The 17,397-nt window shown below is 39.6% G+C and overlaps 2 protein-coding genes across 2 annotated transcripts in view; both read right to left on the reverse strand.

The window, feature by feature from the left end:
• The window catches only part of Vps13D (vacuolar protein sorting 13D), a 390,232-nt gene that overhangs the window by 210,638 nt on the left and 162,197 nt on the right, over positions 1–17,397 (reverse strand). The gene's annotated exons all lie outside the window — the stretch shown is intronic.
• The window catches only part of LOC137645656 (intermembrane lipid transfer protein VPS13D-like), a 37,919-nt gene continuing 32,022 nt past the window's right edge, over positions 11,501–17,397 (reverse strand). The window contains exons 8-11 of the mRNA XM_068378489.1: positions 14,020–14,244; positions 12,922–13,100; positions 11,902–12,046; positions 11,501–11,716 (exon numbers count right to left, since the gene is read on the reverse strand). Coding sequence (XP_068234590.1) covers positions 11,504–11,716; positions 11,902–12,046; positions 12,922–13,100; positions 14,020–14,244 — 762 coding nt within the window. The 3' untranslated portion in view covers positions 11,501–11,503. The remainder of the gene's footprint in view (positions 11,717–11,901; positions 12,047–12,921; positions 13,101–14,019; positions 14,245–17,397) is intronic.

Raw genomic sequence — 17,397 nt, forward strand, 5'->3', positions numbered from 1 at the left:
CAGCTATTATATATTCACCGGCTAAGTTAAATATTTAAAAACTGTTTTTAGGTGATCATGCTCCACTTTCTCTTTGTGTCTTGGGCAAGAGACAAATTTCTAATTCAGAGATTCTAATGAGGATTGTGTAGTCTCATGTTACTCTCTGGGCAGAATGGTTCATGATCAAATCAGTTTAATTACATCTACATTCCACAATATTCCTTTGGTTACTGCAAGTTTTTCAATAATAAAGGACCTAAATACATCCCGAATAATACCTACAGCAGATAAAGCTAACCTTTGATGTTTCAACACAGTATCAAGCATGGATCAATATCCTTTAATAGCTGTTAGAAGGGTTCTTTTCATAAAAAGGAAGGGAGAAAAATTTTACAATATATTCAAACTAATCCTAGTTGCCGACACATTTCTTGGCTTGCATCAATCAAGGTAATCACTCCATTGCCTTTGATAGAGCTTATTAATAGACTGTCTTTTAGAACATAAAATGAATAATCTAGAGGACTTCAAACTCTTTGTCTCTGAAAAATCGTTGGATAGTCTGCATGCGGTTAGATATAGCACAAGAGTTTGGATGTACCGCTCTCAAAAGAGGTTATCTGAGAAGATTTGTTATGCACATTAATCTTTATGGAGACACTGCTAACAAGAGACCCACAGATATGTAAACAACTCTATGAGAACACTAAGGAACTACCAATGTCATCCTGCTGTTCAGTAATGCCCTGAACTTGATCCCCTGCTGAAACATGGCAAAAGGGGGAAAGGCATACAATTCTAGTAACATGGTATCCCCTTTCCATTCTAAAGTATCCAGAACTGTCAAACAAAACAACTATATTTCCCTGTTTAGAAATGTTGCTAACATCTCTTCATCTGGACGTCCCAACCATTTCCAAATCTAAAGATATTCTTCAATTTGTTTGGAAGAACCAGGTTTTTACTGCTTAACTGATTTGCTATGATATTCAATTTTTACTGCTTAACTGATCTACTAGGATATTCAATTTTCCCAGTAAAAAGTGAGCTAAAAGAAATATTCTCAGCAAATTTGACCAAATCCATATCTCTTCTGCCATCCGGTACACGGGTTCTGACCTGGTTCCCCAGTTTCCGCATGTATACTAACGCCATCGTGTTGGCTGAAAATATTGCCACACATTTTCCTAAACATAAGATTCCTGTGCCTGAAGAACTTTGAACACACCTAAAAGTTCCATGAAATTGATGTGAAGAGTTGATTCCTAAGTTGGCCATTTGTCTGAAGGATGAACAAAATCCAGCATTGATCCACACATTTCTTGTGAAGTACTGTATTCGTAAACAGAGAGGTCCAGAATCCTCACCTCCGAGAAGACTCGCTGTGACAATCATAAAGGATTGCTCCACCCCCTCAGCAGATGAGGTTGGTTTTGGATGTTCCTATATCGAATAAGATGATATTGGAACACTCTCATCTTTAGGTGTCCTATTGGGACCAACTTTTCTATAAAGTTATGGATCCTAGAAGCCTCAACCACATCAAAACTGTAGCTGACTTCATCTTGTTTTCCAATGGAGAACCCTGAAAAGGAACTGAAACCTTTATCATTTTTAAATAGAGAATCCCCTAAGTTGGGATCAGTAGAGACGTTCAAATTAACATTGATTCCTAACCTTTCCAGCAACCAAAGTACCCATCTCTGTAAATCTGAATCCTTTCCATGGAAATATAAAAACATAGCCAGGCATCCAGGTATAATCCCTCAAGGACAAAAGCCATAATCTTGCGAATACTTGTGGAATTGTCCTGAGCCCGAAGCACTGGCACTTGAATTGGTACTTTCGAACCTTACGAACCAAAAGTAATTTTCCCAAATTCACATGAACAGGAATGTGAAAGTAAACATCTGTAAGATCTATCGAAAACATCCAGTCACCTTCCTAACCGTCCCCAGCAATGTCAAGGGCATTTCCATTGAAAACTTGGTCAAAACTGTAAACCTGCTATGGCTTGAAACATCAAGCACTGGTCTCCAACGCCCCTGAAGCCTTGCGAACCAGGATTAATCTGTTTTAAAATCCTGGAGATGGGTTCAAAACTCATCTAGGAGTTTGCCAAGCTTCAACTTTGAAATATGATATTTTAATTATAAAATAAATTTTTGAATATACTTACCCGGTGAATATATAGCTGCAACTCTGTTGCTCGACAGACAAACTGTACAGAAAAAACTCGCCAGCGATCGCTATACAGGTTGCGGGTGTGCCCAACAGCGCCATCTGTCGACCAGATACCAAGCTCTATGTAAACAAAGACTCAATTTTCTCCTCGTCCCACTGCGTCTCTATTGGGGAGGAAGGGAGGGTCATTTAATTTATATATTCACCGGGTAAGTATATTCAAAAATTTATTTTATAATTAAAATATCATTTTTAAATATTTAACTTAGCCGGTGAATATATAGCTGATTCACACCCAGGATGGTGGGTAGAGACCAGTAATATATGTTTACATTTTATGAGCTAAGAGTTTTTTATTTCATTTTAGAAGTTATCAAAATAACAAAAACAAAATAAATAGGTACCTGGTAAGGAAGTCGACTTGAACGATTACTCTGCCTTATAAGTACGTCTTCCTTACGGAGCCTCGCGATCCTCTTAGGATGCTGATCGACCCCTAGGAGCTGAAGTATCAAGGGTTGCAACCCATACAACAGGACCTCATCAAACCCCTAATCTAGGCGCTCTCAAGAAATGACTTTGACCACCCGCCAAATCAACCAGGATGCGAAAGGCTTCTTAGCCTTCCGGACAACCCATAAAAACAACATTAAAAACATTTCAAGAGAAAGATTAAAAGGATATGGAATTAGGGAATTGTAGTGGTTGAGCCCTCACCCACTACTGCACTCGCTGCTACGAATGGTCCCAGTGTGTAGCAGTCCTCGTAAAGAGTCTGGACATCCTTTAGATAAAAAGACGCGAACACTGACTTGCTTCTCCAATAGGTTGCGTCCATTATACTTCGCAGAGATCTATTTTGCTTAAAGGCCACGGAAGTTGCAACAGCTCTAACTTCGTGCGTCTTCACCTTAAGCAAAGCTCGGTCTTCGTCACTCAGATGTGAATGAGCTTCTCGTATTAACAGTCTGATAAAGTATGATATAGCATTCTTTGACATAGGCAAAGATGGTTTCTTAACTGAACACCATAAAGCTTCAGATTGGCCTCGTAAAGGTTTAGTACGCTTTAAATAGAACTTAAGAGCTCTCACAGGGCATAAGACTCTTTCTAGTTCATTGCCTACAATCTCCGATAAGCTGGGAATATCGAAAGATTTAGGCCAAGGCCGAGAAGGCAGCTCATTTTTGGCTAGAAAACCAAGTTGTAGCGAACAGGTGGCTTTTTCTGACGAAAATCCGATGTTCTTGCTGAAGGCATGAATCTCACTGACTCTTTTAGCTGAGGCTAAGCATACCAGGAAAAGAGTCTTTAGAGTGAGATCTTTCAGGGAGGCTGATTGTAGCGGCTCAAACCTGTCTGACATGAGGAATCTTAGTACCACGTCAAAATTCCATCCAGGGGTAGCCAATCGACGCTCCTTGGTGGTCTCAAAAGACTTAAGGAGGTCTTGAAGATCTTTATTGTTGGAAAGATCTAAGCCTCTATGCCGGAAGACCGATGCCAACATGCTTCTGTAGCCCTTGATAGTGGGAGCTGAAAGGGATCGTCCTTTTCTCAGGTATAAGAGAAAATCAGCTATTTGAGCTACAGAGGTACTGGTCGAGGATACAGAAACTGACTTGCACCAGTCTCGGAAGACTTCCCACTTCGATTGGTAGACTCTAATGGTGGATGCTCTCCTTGCTCTAGCAATCGCACTGGCTGCCTCCTTCGAAAAGCCTCTAGCTCTCGAGAGTCTTTCGATAGTCTGAAGGCAGTCAGACGAAGAGCGAGGAGGCTTTGGTGTACCTTCTTTACGTGAGGCTGACGTAGAAGGTCCACCCTTAGAGGAAGACTTCTGGGAACGTCTACTAGCCATCGAAGTACCTCGGTGAACCATTCTCTCGCGGGCCAGAGGGGAGCAACTAGCGTCAACCTTGTCCCTTCGTGAGAGGCGAACTTCTGCAGTACCTTGTTGACAATCTTGAACGGTGGGAATGCGTAGAGATCCAGATGCGACCAATCTAGGAGAAAGGCATCTATATGTATTGCTGCTGGGTCTGGGACTGGGGAGCAATAGATTGGAAGCCTCTTGGTCAGCGAGGTTGCAAAGAGATCTATGGTTGGTTGGCCCCAAGTGGCCCAAAGTCTCTTGCACACATCCTTGTGGAGGGTCCATTCTGTTGGATTACTTGCCCTTTCTGACTGAGACAATCTGCTATGACATTCAAGTTGCCTTGGATGAACCTCGTTACTAGGGAGATGTCTTGACCTTTTGACCAGATGAGCAGGTCCCTTGCGATCTCGTACAATGTCAGTGAGTGGGTCCCTCCTTGTTTGGAGATGTACGCCAAGGCCGTGGTGTTGTCTGAGTTTACTTCCACCACTTTGCCTCGAAGGAGAGACTTGAAGCTTTTCAAGGCCAGATGTACTGCCAACAGCTCCTTGCAGTTGATATGCATGTTCCTCTGACTCGAGTTCCACAGTCCTGAGCATTCCCGACCGTCTAGTGTCGCGCCCCAGCCCACGTCCGATGCGTCCGAGAAGAGAACGTGGTTGGGAGTCTGAACAGCCAGGGGAAGACCCTCTCTTAAGTTGATATTGTCCTTCCACCAAGTCAGACAAGACTTCATCTTTTCGGAAATCGGGATCGAGACCGCTTCTTGCGTCTTGTCCTTTTTCCAGTGAAAAGCTAGATGGTATTGAAGCGGACGGAGGTGTAGTCTTCCTAGTGACACAAATTGTTCCAGGGATGATAGCGTCCCTACCAGACTCATCCACAACCTGACTGAGCAGCGTTCCTTCTTCAGCATGTTCTGGATGAATAACAGGGCTTGACTTATTCTGGGGGCCGACGGAAAAGCCCGAAAAGCTAGACTGTGAATCTCCATCCCTAAATACACAATAGTTTGGGATGGGACCAGTTGCGACTTTTCCAAATTGACTAGGAGTCCCAATTCCTTGGTCAGATCTAGAGTCCACTTGAGATCCTTCAGACAGCGACGACTGGAAGAGGCTCTGAGAAGCCAGTCGTCCAAATAAAGGGAGGCTTGGATGTCCGATAAGTGGAGGAATTTGGCTACATTCCTCATCAGCCTCGTAAACACGAGAGGAGCTGTGCTTAGGCCAAAGCACAGGGCCCGAAACTGGTAGACCACATTTTCGAAAACGAATCTCAGAAAAGGTTGGGAGTCTGAGTGAATGGGGACGTGGAAGTAGGCGTCCCTTAGGTCTAGGGAGACCATCCAGTCTTCCCTTCTGACCGCTGCTAAGACTGACTTTGTGGTCTCCATGGAGAACTTCGTCTTTGTGACAAAGACATTCAGAGCACTGACGTCTAGCACCGGTCTCCACCCTCCTGTCTTCTTTGAAACCAGGAAGAGGCGGTTGTAGAATCCCGGTGATTGAAGATCCGAGACTTTGACCACCGCTCCCTTCTCTAGCAAAAGAGACACTTCCAGTTTCAGGGCTTGTCTCTTTTCTTCCTCTCTGTACCTGGGAGAGAGATCGATGGGAGACGTTGCTAGAGGGGGTTTGCGTACAAAAGGGATTTTGTACCCCTCTCTGAGCAACTTCACAGATTGTGAATCTGCGCCTCTCCTCTCCCAGGCTTGCCAGAAGTTCTTGAGTCTGGCTCCCACTGCTGTCTGAAGTTGCGGGCAGTCAGACTCTGCCCTTAGAGGACTTGGATCCTTTCCTCTTCCCTCGCTTCCCTTCGGCACGAGCACCTCCTCTGCTGGAGGCTCTGCCACGAAAGGGCGGAATAAAGCGAGACGCTGGAGTGTCAATCCTCGGTCTAACAGACAATGTAGGCAAAGGGGGAGCTTTGCGAGCTGAGGACGCAACTAGATCGTGAGTGTCCTTCTGCACTAACGAAGCAGCTATTTCCTTTATCAGGATTTCTGGAAATAGGCACTTGGAAAGGGGAGCAAAGAGAAGCTCAGATCTCTGGCATGGTGTAACTCCAGCAGACAGGAACGAGCAGAGAGACTCTCGCTTTTTCAGGACTCCGGACGCAAATGAGGCAGCAAGCTCATTGGACCCATCACGGACGGCCTTGTCCATGCAGGACATAATGAGCAAAGAAGTCTCTTTATCTGTCGAAGAGATTTTCCTGCTCAGGGCTCCTAGGCACCAGTCTAAGAAGTTAAAGACTTCAAAAGCCCTAAATATTCCTTTCATAAGGTGGTCCAGGTCCGATGATGACCAACAAATCTTTGAGCGTCTCATGGCAAGGCGGCGGGGAGAGTCTACAAGACTTGAGAAGTCGCCCTGGGCAGAGGCAGGAACTCCCAAGCCGAGAACTTCTCCCGTGGCATACCAGACGCTCGATCTAGAAGAGAGTTTAGCAGGGGGAAAAGCAAATGCTGTCTTCCCTAAACTCTTCTTGGACTCTAACCAGTCTCCTATCACCCGCAAAGCTCTCTTAGACGAGCGTGCGAGGACGAGTCTAGTAAAGGCAGGTGTGGTAGAAGGCATGCCTAAAACAAACTCTGAAGGCGGAGAACGAGGAGCCACAGAAACAAACTGGTCAGGAAACAACTCTTTGAAAATAGCCAAAACTTTTCTAAAGTCCAAAGATGGTTGAGTTGACTTAGGCTCGTCCAGTTCTGATTGTTGATCATCTTGATGTGCAGCAACATCATCATCAGAAAGTTCCTCATCCGAAAACTGATGAGGAAACGGCAACGGAGTGGGTAACGTCTGGTTCGCTGAGTCCGGTCGCACTGGTGCATGCGTGACGGAGCCGGACGCAACGTCATGGAACTGCTGCACAGTCTGTGAACTGTCAACAACCATGGTAGCGCGAGGACGCACAGCGTCTACCCGAGACTGTCTAGACCGACTGGGTTGCGCAGTGGAAACCACACTGGGTTGCGGAGGTTGACGCACCGCGTCAAAACAAGTCACCTCTGATGGTTGTTGAACGTCCAGAACGTCAACAACCACCTCCGTGCGTCGCTTAACGTCAACATGCGGCTGGCAACCCACACTGGATCGCATCGGTGGAGGAACCCCCTCAACTGGTATACGTGAGAAGGTTACCTCAGCGTCAACAGGACGCACAACCGATCGCTTGGAAGGTTGTAGGCTAGGTACTGCACTCGCTGCTGGTACGGCAGAAACCTTCTCCGCATGAAAGTCCTGCATCAAAGACGTAAGCTTGGACTGCATGTCTTGCAGCAAAGCCCATTTAGGGTCTACGGGAGCAGGTGCGGCGACAGACGGTGTTAGTGCCTGAAGCGGAACCGCTTTGCCTCTCTTAGGCGGTGAGCAGTCATCAGATGACGGCAACGAGTCCGAACTGACCCAGTGGCTACAACCGGGACGTTGGACTTGTCCTGAAGGGACCGATTTACGTTTTAAAGGTCGTGAGACCTTGGTCCAAAGTTTCTTACGAGAAACACCTTCAGACGACGAGGTATAAATGGGCTCTCTCGTCTTACGTAGGTAGGGGCGATCTTGGGGAGATACGCCTGAAACCATGGAGGGAACGTCTGTTCGCTGATTAAAGCCTCTAGAACCCATGCGTCGTGCGACATTGCTTCTCCCCTGGACTTGGGAGCTTGCAAGAGGTCCCGGACTAGGAGGACGACAGGCACGAACAGACGAACCCTCAAGCGCAACACTGTTCACAACACTATCACTTGGCACTTTAGCACTTCCCACTGCACTTTGGCACTTAAGCTCCTTAACATCCGCCATGAGCTGATTGCGGTCACTTGCAAGGGACTCAACTCTCTCCCCCAGGGCATGGATGGCACGCATCATGTCAGCCATCGAAGGTTCCTGAGTGCTAGGAGGGGGGTTAGGAACAACCACTACAGGGGAAGGAATAGGTTGTGGGGCATGAGGAGAGGAAACATCAATAGACCTAGAAGAACTTCTCCTAATTCTATCTCTCTCTAGCCTGCGTGTGTACTTTTCAAATTCGATAAAATCGAATTCCGAAAGGCCCACGCACTCCTCACACCGATCTTCCAATTGACAGGTTTTACCCCGACAATTGGAACAAACAGTGTGAGGGTCGATAGAAGCCTTCGGAAGACGCCTAGAACAGTCCCTAGCATTGCATTTTCTAAATTTGGGAACTTGTGAAGGGTCAGCCATTTTGAATTGGTCAAGGGAAAATTCCAAAAAACGATCTAAGTCATCAACAATGAATCCGATACAAAAAAGAGTTCAAGGATTTGTTTGAAGAAAAACCCTGCACAGCGAAAGCTCAAAACCAGAATATAGTACTTCACCAATATGATGTGAAAAACTCCAGTTTAGCAACAGCGAGTAAAGTACGTCTTGTCGACACGTCGACAGAGAGAAAATTGAGTCTTTGTTTACATAGAGCTTGGTATCTGGTCGACAGATGGCGCTGTTGGGCACACCCGCAACCTGTATAGCGATCGCTGGCGAGTTTTTTCTGTACAGTTTGTCTGTCGAGCAACAGAGTTGCAGCTATATATTCACCGGCTAAGTTAAATATTTAAAACTGAACCTTCACTGAATAGGAAAGGTAACTTGGTAAGGGTACTGATTCCTTGGACAAGGGAGGATTGGATGCCGAGGTAACAGATAGCCTTCCTAGCCAATGGACAGTACCTACGGTTCTGCTTTAAGGCTTTCTCACTTCTGACACAAGACACAAAGAAAATGAGAATCATGGTCACCTAAAATTAATTCCCTTGAACAATCCACAAAGTAATATCTAACCAATCTAGGACAATACATTCTCAAAACTATACTAAAAGATGTTTAAATCTGGACTGGGCAAATACAACTGATGAAGTTGGAATCGATAAGAAGAATGAAGAGAAGTGGGTGCAGTCTTACCATGCAGTGGTTTGTTGTCATTAGTCACCAGATGGCGCAATGATGACAAGAGGTGTAAACCTCTTGAAAGAAAGGGGGGACATATTAAATATATTTTTGGGGAACTTTGATATAAGTCAGCTTTGAGAGCAAAACAATACGAACACCAGAGAGGTTCAAAGAAATAAGTTTTCATGATTTTAGCAGAACAGGTACTTGCTCCAAATAGTTGACTAGCATAGCCTGAGCAGCTAAAATGGAATAGGCTCGTACAAGGCACTCAAAAAATCTATAACACTATGGCCAAGTCTCAGTATAGGTTATTTCTCATACATTCAAAATCAGATTCAAGTTCTCTTTTAAATCCTCTACACTAACTTCTACACCTTGAATCCACAAACTGCTAATAGCCTGAAAGGCAAGGATGCATCAGGGAAAGGGGAAGACAAGGAAACAGGAAAGGAAACCCAACCCAGACATTTTTTGCATTTCTTACATTTAGCTTCACTATCTTCAGCCAAAAACGCAGCTAAGTAAAAGTAATCAGAAATGATATCCTCTGATAAGTAACCAAACTCTTTACAATGAATGAGGAAAGTAAACATTAGGCCCCAACATGGAATGCATTTTGAATAGGAATCCAATTCAACTGACACCACCCTATTAAGTTTGCATCCTTCAAATAATCTAGGCTTTTCAAATATGGAAGACAAACCTCTACTATTACTAGGAAAATAAAGTGAGCACTATACTGTGCCACAAAATGAGGAAAAAACGAATGACAAGAGAATTAATAAAAATACCAGTAAGTGAGAGATACTAATTGTTTGCTTGTTTGTTATACTGGTACCTCTTTACCTTAGGAAAAAATGGCCTTAAATCAAGGAGAACCTTTTATATGACCTTTACATTGATCAAGATTTTACTTTTTTGAATAGCACATGAATCCTAAGTAGTTTAATTGAAATGCAGTATTCAGTTATTGTGATAGAAGCGAAGCACAAGGTTGAATATGAAGATGGAAGAGTGGCTTGTATAACTTGAAAATTGAGACTGACACAAGGATGTGATTGGTCTCTATAGCTGTTCATTTTATATATGGATGCAGTAATGCAAAAGTTAGAAAAGTGGATGCAACATTGTAGGGTAAGAAAATAAATCGTAACTGGAATATGTAACAGTTGATGTTTGCAGATGTTATATTCCTGATTGGAGAGAGAAGAAAAACTAAGGGTTCAAATTGTTTGCAAGAGGAGGAAGTCAAGATTATAAGTGAGCCAAAATAATGTTATGAGTCCATGAAAATTTGCAATTAACTGAGAAAATGAGAGTAAACATACTTGATTTATATTTGTCAACAATGTCAAAAATCTATGGCGTATGCTAATAAAAATCATGAAAAACAACTAACTCTGATGTCATTAAAATGCTCTGACAATTTATTTTTTATCCATATAATAGAAAATATTGTTTATTTCTTTTAAATGAAGAAATATCCACACTGGATTGGTAATAATGAAAAATATGATTAATGTAATAATTGAAAGGTTGAATACACCTTGACTTTAGCAGACAGAATTTCTACCTAAGGTTTATATTTTTGTCTTTGATTGATGGGTTCTTTCTAGCTTTCAATCATTCAAAATTCACATATACGTAAGTTAATAAACACTACAGTATTTTAAAAATCAACTGGAGGAGAAATGATAATTCTGAGGTTTTCACCATTATTTGGAAATTTGGAAATGAATTGTGGATGCTGAAACGCTGATACGATAAAAAAGGTTGAAAATTTTGAGATGAACTATTCAAAAAGTACTGTATATGTGGTATATGAAGAGTTAAAAGGAGGTGCAGGGAAGTAATCAAAGGCTCAGTGTAAGTGGAAGGATGGAATAGATAGTTCGGTCATGGGATGGGAGGGGGATATTAAAAAAATTGGTGAAAAGAGTGTATGAAGCTGTTACAAGGGTGGAGGAAAAGAACACCCAGAAAAGGTGGGATATAGCAGGGAAAAGTATTGGAAAGGTATGGCTTTAATATCCAGGAAGTGCAAGAGGTGAATAAAGCAATATGTGTATGAGGGGCTTGAAGTAACGCTGATAAGCCTTTGTTTGCATATGAAGCATTTAATTCTATGGGAGTTTTTCAACTCATGGTTTACTCCTGATTTAGAAGCTGAAGCATAAATATGGTAATGACTGATGTTTTGTTTTATCTCTGAAGCCACCACCTGTAGTTGAGATGGCTTAATGTTGAGAAAAAGACATAGGACTTTCCTACACCTTTCAGAATTACCACCAAAGTTTTTTAACATACCAATATCCTTACATCAAAATGGTAGCCGAAATTGAAAAAAATTAATACTGGAACTGCTTTTAACATAAAAAAAAATTCTCAAAGAAAAATGACTAAATATTCATTCAGAGGTGCAATATCTAAGCAGTGTGATAAGTCCAAACTACAGAACTTGATTACTGTGAAGAAAATAAGTGCAGATATTTTCTTCAAAAAAAAACATTACATTCCAAAGGGAAACGAATGGTACTCACTTGGTAAAAGTTCCTGTGAAGGCGATGTAGATGAAATTTTCATAAGTAAGACTTGCTCCTTCTCCCAATACATTCATATTATAAGTGGCACATGTACCTCCTGGGGCAACACAGGTCAAATGAGGAGGCAGCATCACATCATCCCAGGCATATGAAACACACGATCGAGGTTTAACACTTGTTCTCAAGCGTTCTTCTTGAGTGCCAGTCTGTTGAATCAATGAAATGTTCATATCTGTATCATAAAATTTGAATATTAACTCTGATCACCAGATACTTTATACATCATTCTGCTAGGTTAAGTAAGAAGATGCTATTTATTCATGTATCAGTTTCCAATGAGTCAGGAAAAAATGATTAAAAAAGTAATTCCTCGTATAATAACTCATCTTACCTGATAATATGTGATAGGAACTTCAGAAAAATTGTCAATTCTGAATGGGGGTGGAAGGCTTTCAGCATCAGTAAAGACAATAAAGTATGTGGCATCATTAATTATAATCTCCACTCTCATAAAGAAGCAATGGCCATTGTTGTCTCTGTTGAAAAAAAAAGTTATGAATCAGTTTTCTCAGTTTGTCCTTCTTATAGCAAATACAAGAGCAGAACTATAATAAATACATACTGTATTACCTAATCACTTCTTTATTTAATCCCAATACCATGTAATCTAAATGAAGAATTTAATTTAAAATCAAGCTGAAACAATCATAATTAAACCCACAGTTATTAGACCACATCACCAGCAGCAACTATAGCAACTAAATCCCCACAATCTTGATAACAAACTAGGATTTTTTTAATATGATGTTTAGTGAATATTGACATGGCAAGCCACAAAACCGTTGCTAAAACCTTTCCCAAAGAAATATTTCTACAGAAGTTAAGAGATGCAGCTACACATCTAATATCCTGAACCCTAAACTTTTTTAGGCTGGGATCTAACTCATTGCAGGCCTTTATGATCAAACTTATAACAACAAAGGACACCACATTTTTGGACAGATGACAACTTGACATTTTATTTCCACAAACCAAATTAAGAACATTACCTATCATATTTATAGTCTTGTCCAAATAATACTAAGAGCTCTCTCAGGGCATAGAAACCTATTTCCTGATGTAATACTGACTTCTTTTCAAGTGGGATTTTGAAAAAATTGTGGCAAAACTTTCTTTTTAAAAGTCATTCATAGCTCTGAATGAGGGTAAAACATTTAGTATCATCTTATTTTCTCTAAAGCCTACATTTAAGAAAGCATTTGTAATTAACTTATGCATTTACCTGATGCCAACATCAACAAGAAAAGTCCTTTTAGCCACAGAATTCCTTAATAGTAGAAATGTCTCAAACACAATACCTGTAGAAACAGAGCTCCAACTGTATTTAATAATAACTAATGAAAACACTAACCTTATGTTGAGATAAAATGAATCTATTTTTTCAATAAGAAAGCCCCCAGACCAATTGCATCCAGGTACATCACGAAGGCAAATACATAAAAGCTGATCCTTGTCAATCCGAGGCCAGTGGAAAGGGAGCCAGCATCCGGGAATAGCTCTTAGCCAAGTTGACTGTGCTCCTGGGTCCTTCTGTAAACACAAGATGGAAATTTAAACTTAATTTAGAAAACAGTTCTTAGAAATGAAATGATATACATTATGATACTTTTGGGTGCTAATAAAAAAAGAATTTCAATAAAATTTATTATTTTGATACATAACTCTCGGACCAATTAGTAACATCAACAAAGTGCATGGTTTTTTTACTTTCAAATAAAAAAAATTATTTTTCCTCTGCATGTTCCAGGTGGAAATTATCAGACATAAGCTCTCTGGGTGACTTCACAACTGGTGGTCCCGGAACTCTCCTCACCTCTTAGTTTTCACAATACGAAAATCAACAAAAACCTCTAAGTAGGCATAAAACCACTTTTAATAAAAATGCAGGAGTGTCATATTATGGCCACAGGTGAGTATCAAAATAAAAAGTGTTATAAAAATCCAGTTTATTTGGATGAATTTTACCTCTACATTCCGTTGCGCATTAACACACTAACTTGGTGGTGGGTAACTGGTAATCGGACAACAAAACTGAACCATTAAAACCTCAAACGTAAATCAAATTGACTTCCAAACATTCTCATACCCTACTGCCTTGCCTTATCTAAGGAATGAATACTATATAATTTAGTCTTCCATATCCAAAAGACCCAAAGGAAATAAAAAAAAAAAACATAATAAATAGCCATACGATAAGAAAAGTGTCAATATCAATCTAAGGATTATCAATGTCCATTTGAACCATATTGTAACTATAATGCCATTCTTTTCATTACATAGGTCCTTTACTTTGATAAATTAGCCATGTGGCATTATAAATTTTTTAAAGTTCCTTTTCTCCTCAAGAAGCCATTTCTATAAAAAATCTACATAAATTCAAAAATAAAAATACTTGATTACTGTGAAAATATCAAGTTTATATTATTTTATGAATAAATACAATACTTACAAAGGAGGTAGAGAAACATTTTTGAGCTATTATGAGTTCATGTGACGACCTATTCTCGATCTGGAATCTCGGTGAAAAGGTAACCATGTAAGTATCTCTATAACGACCACGACCAGGCCTAACATCAACACCAACAACATATACATAGTCAGGTCGTGAATCATACGGAGTCACTCGTAAACGGCGCACCCACGTTCCCTGGGTCAGAGGCAACTTGTGGCAAAACTGTAAAGAGTAATACAAGGATATTAACCTCTGATAACTATAACATTAAAAACCATTATGACTAAAAATAATGAAATCAAATAAATTTTCAAATGATAGTTCAAGATTATTGCATCAGTCTAAAAATTGGTCTATTGAGAAAAAACTCTAATTTGTAGAGAAATTTCATACAATAAATCATTACAGTTATATCATAAATGAAAGGTGAGAATATAAGAAAAGCATGCTCAAAGCTTATGGATAGTAAAATAATTACCAAGCTCTCAATATTTAACATAAAAATAGCATGTGCTTCTTTAGGAAAACAAAATATTGCCTAACTTAAGTTCTATCTTCAATATTTCAAAGATCAAAATGAAAAATATCGTTTATTGATAACAGCACTTGTAATTCAAGAAAGGAAATATATAAATAGACCTTTGTTAACAAAGATCAGCACTTTCACTTTCAAACAACTTTTAATTGAATTTTTACAAGCTTTTCAGAGAACTTTCAAGAGTTGAGATGTCAAGTTATATCTCTAATGACAATTATTTTCATTCAAAATCACACATTCTTGGTGATTAGTTTTTGTAATTCCCACTCCCTACTTTAATTCTCAAGTGGTTTAAAAGTAGTTAAATTGTCTTATGATTTTTTCCCGGTATGACAAAATTATAAAGGAAATGCCAGGTGATGTATGGTATTTAAACTGTGCATTTTATTTTCCCTATGCTAAGTTTGTCCATGTTGTGATGTCACCAGATGCCTAATGACTGAGTGCATCTGAAAGTTCATAATTAGGATTACCATTATTTATTTGTTTTCTGTGCAAACAAGGCAAAGGAAAGTGTAGCATAAAATAAACAGTTTCTGACCTCTCTATTTGGTTCTTTATTTTATAATTTTTGGGATTTTTCTGTAATGTAATTGCTAAATATCAGAAGGACAACTTACAAGTTTTTTAAAAACCACTTTAAATAATGTATACTATACTTAAAATGACCATTACAAGATAACATAAGTAAGGTACCAGATGAAATATGTATGATACTTTGCCATCTACATTGGGTATTAATAACTAAAATATATGCATTATGCATAACATTACTGAATATTTGTAAACAATTGCTAGAGTAGCACAACTATCAGCTGTATAAAATATTCTTTATTTTCACATACATACATAAATATACCAAGGCACTTCCCCCAATTTTGGGAGGTAGCCGACATCAAACAAATGAAACAAGAATGGGGACCTCTCCTCTCTATATTCCTCCCAGCCTGACAGGGGACTCAACCGAGTTCGGCTGGTACTGCTAGGGTGTCACAGTCCACCCTCCCCCGTTCTTTATTTACAGTTTTATTAATTTCAGATATGTAAACTATGATGAAAAAATGCAAAATACTAAATTTGACTCTCTCTTTTTACACTATACAGTGATCCCTCGCTACTTCGCGGTTCGAATATCGCGGATTCACCACTTCGCGGATTTTTTTCATAACGCATGTATATACATATATCGCGGATTTTCCTGAAATTTCGAAAATACCGCGATGTGACCGATGGTGCAAGATTGGAGAAAGTAAGGAAAATTGAATCATGATTGATTTTCAATATAAATGAAACTTTGAGGAGCAACAAAGATATCATTTGTTAGAGAGATAGAGAGAGGTAAGGAATGGGAGGTAATGAAAAGTAGCCCACAGAGAGAGAGAGAGAGAGAGAGAGAGAGAGAGAGAGAGAGTGTGTGTGTGTTGTTTTAAATGTAATAAACAAAAAAATTTGATAGGTTATAACACACTGGTGCTTATGTAATATCAACTGTATAGACGGTTTGAATAAGTTAAGAAATGGAATAAACGATACTTTGTTAGTGTATTCGTACGCTCTCAAGAGCGGCAGCTAGACGTCAGCTGATCTGATCACAGCCAAAAGTAAAACAAAAAGAAGTCAACAATACTCGATTTTTAAAACACACTCGAAATTTAAAAACAAAAGTACACGCTTTCTTAATGTGCAATTAACTATTTAAAGAGTAGCAATTTTCTAGAATAAAATGATGTTTCCCAAAAAATAGTAATTTGCTGATGAAATTGGATGCCGTATTTTTAGCAACGATTGAAATGGATGTAAACTCAGCATAATTTTTCCGTTTCGTATTTAATTGACGCTAAGAAAACTAATTTTAATTTTAGTTTCTTCATCTATATGTAAGTGTTGTAAAACATACACACATACACACACACACACACACACACAGAGAGAGAGAGAGAGAGAGAGAGAGAGAGAGAGAGAGAGAGAGAGAGAGAGAGAGAGAGAGAGAGAATCAGCTGTTGTAATCGAATGCCGTGTTTTTGTTTCGTGAGAATTTCATCGCCACAACTAGCAACAACATACTGTACTGAACTTTACAGTATTGTACAGACTACTATAATATGATAAAGTAAAATATTTGTAATAACCTATCTAGGGCCTGTCACGGCCCTCCCCTTTGATGAAGGGATTATCTAAATGGAAGACAGCCTGTGAATAGTGGTTTACACACGCCCTTGTTAAATACTGTACACGACACCAACAAGGTGTTCGCGCGAGGGTTGTAACCTCTGCATTCCATGCTTTTATCTTTCTCTGGTATATTTGGAAGATTTATATTAGAAAAGTGTAAAGAAGGACCCTTTTCACCATTCGTCACAGGTCTCTCCCCAGAAATAGATTTTTCCTTCGTCAAAATCCCTTTTATATGAAATGGGGCTATTTTTTTGTTTAAAATTTACATTTACGTACGTAAAACAACTCTCTCTCTCGTAAATTGTTTTCCTGCTTTGCTACGTATGTATGATTTTATATAGATACTGTAAATAATATTTGTAATAACATATTTTCTAAAAGCTTTTACTGTAATATCATTATTTATCACTTTCATCGTGCGCGTTAAATGCCTTCGTTTGTTTATTACGATCGAAGATGGAGCGTACTTTATGACGCCGCCTGAAAAAGTAAAACATTTCATTTGGAAGTCCTAAGAAAAATTAAGTAAAACATTGGTAATAACAAAATCAACATACTGTATAATCAATATAATCGATGCAAAAACTAACCTATACACAGATGTGTACACTAAATGTGTTTGTTTCTTCATTACGATCAGAGATAAACGTAAACAACACATT

The sequence above is a fragment of the Palaemon carinicauda genome, chromosome 8 (genome assembly GCF_036898095.1).
Source record: "Palaemon carinicauda isolate YSFRI2023 chromosome 8, ASM3689809v2, whole genome shotgun sequence".
Lineage (NCBI taxonomy): Eukaryota > Metazoa > Arthropoda > Malacostraca > Decapoda > Palaemonidae > Palaemon > Palaemon carinicauda.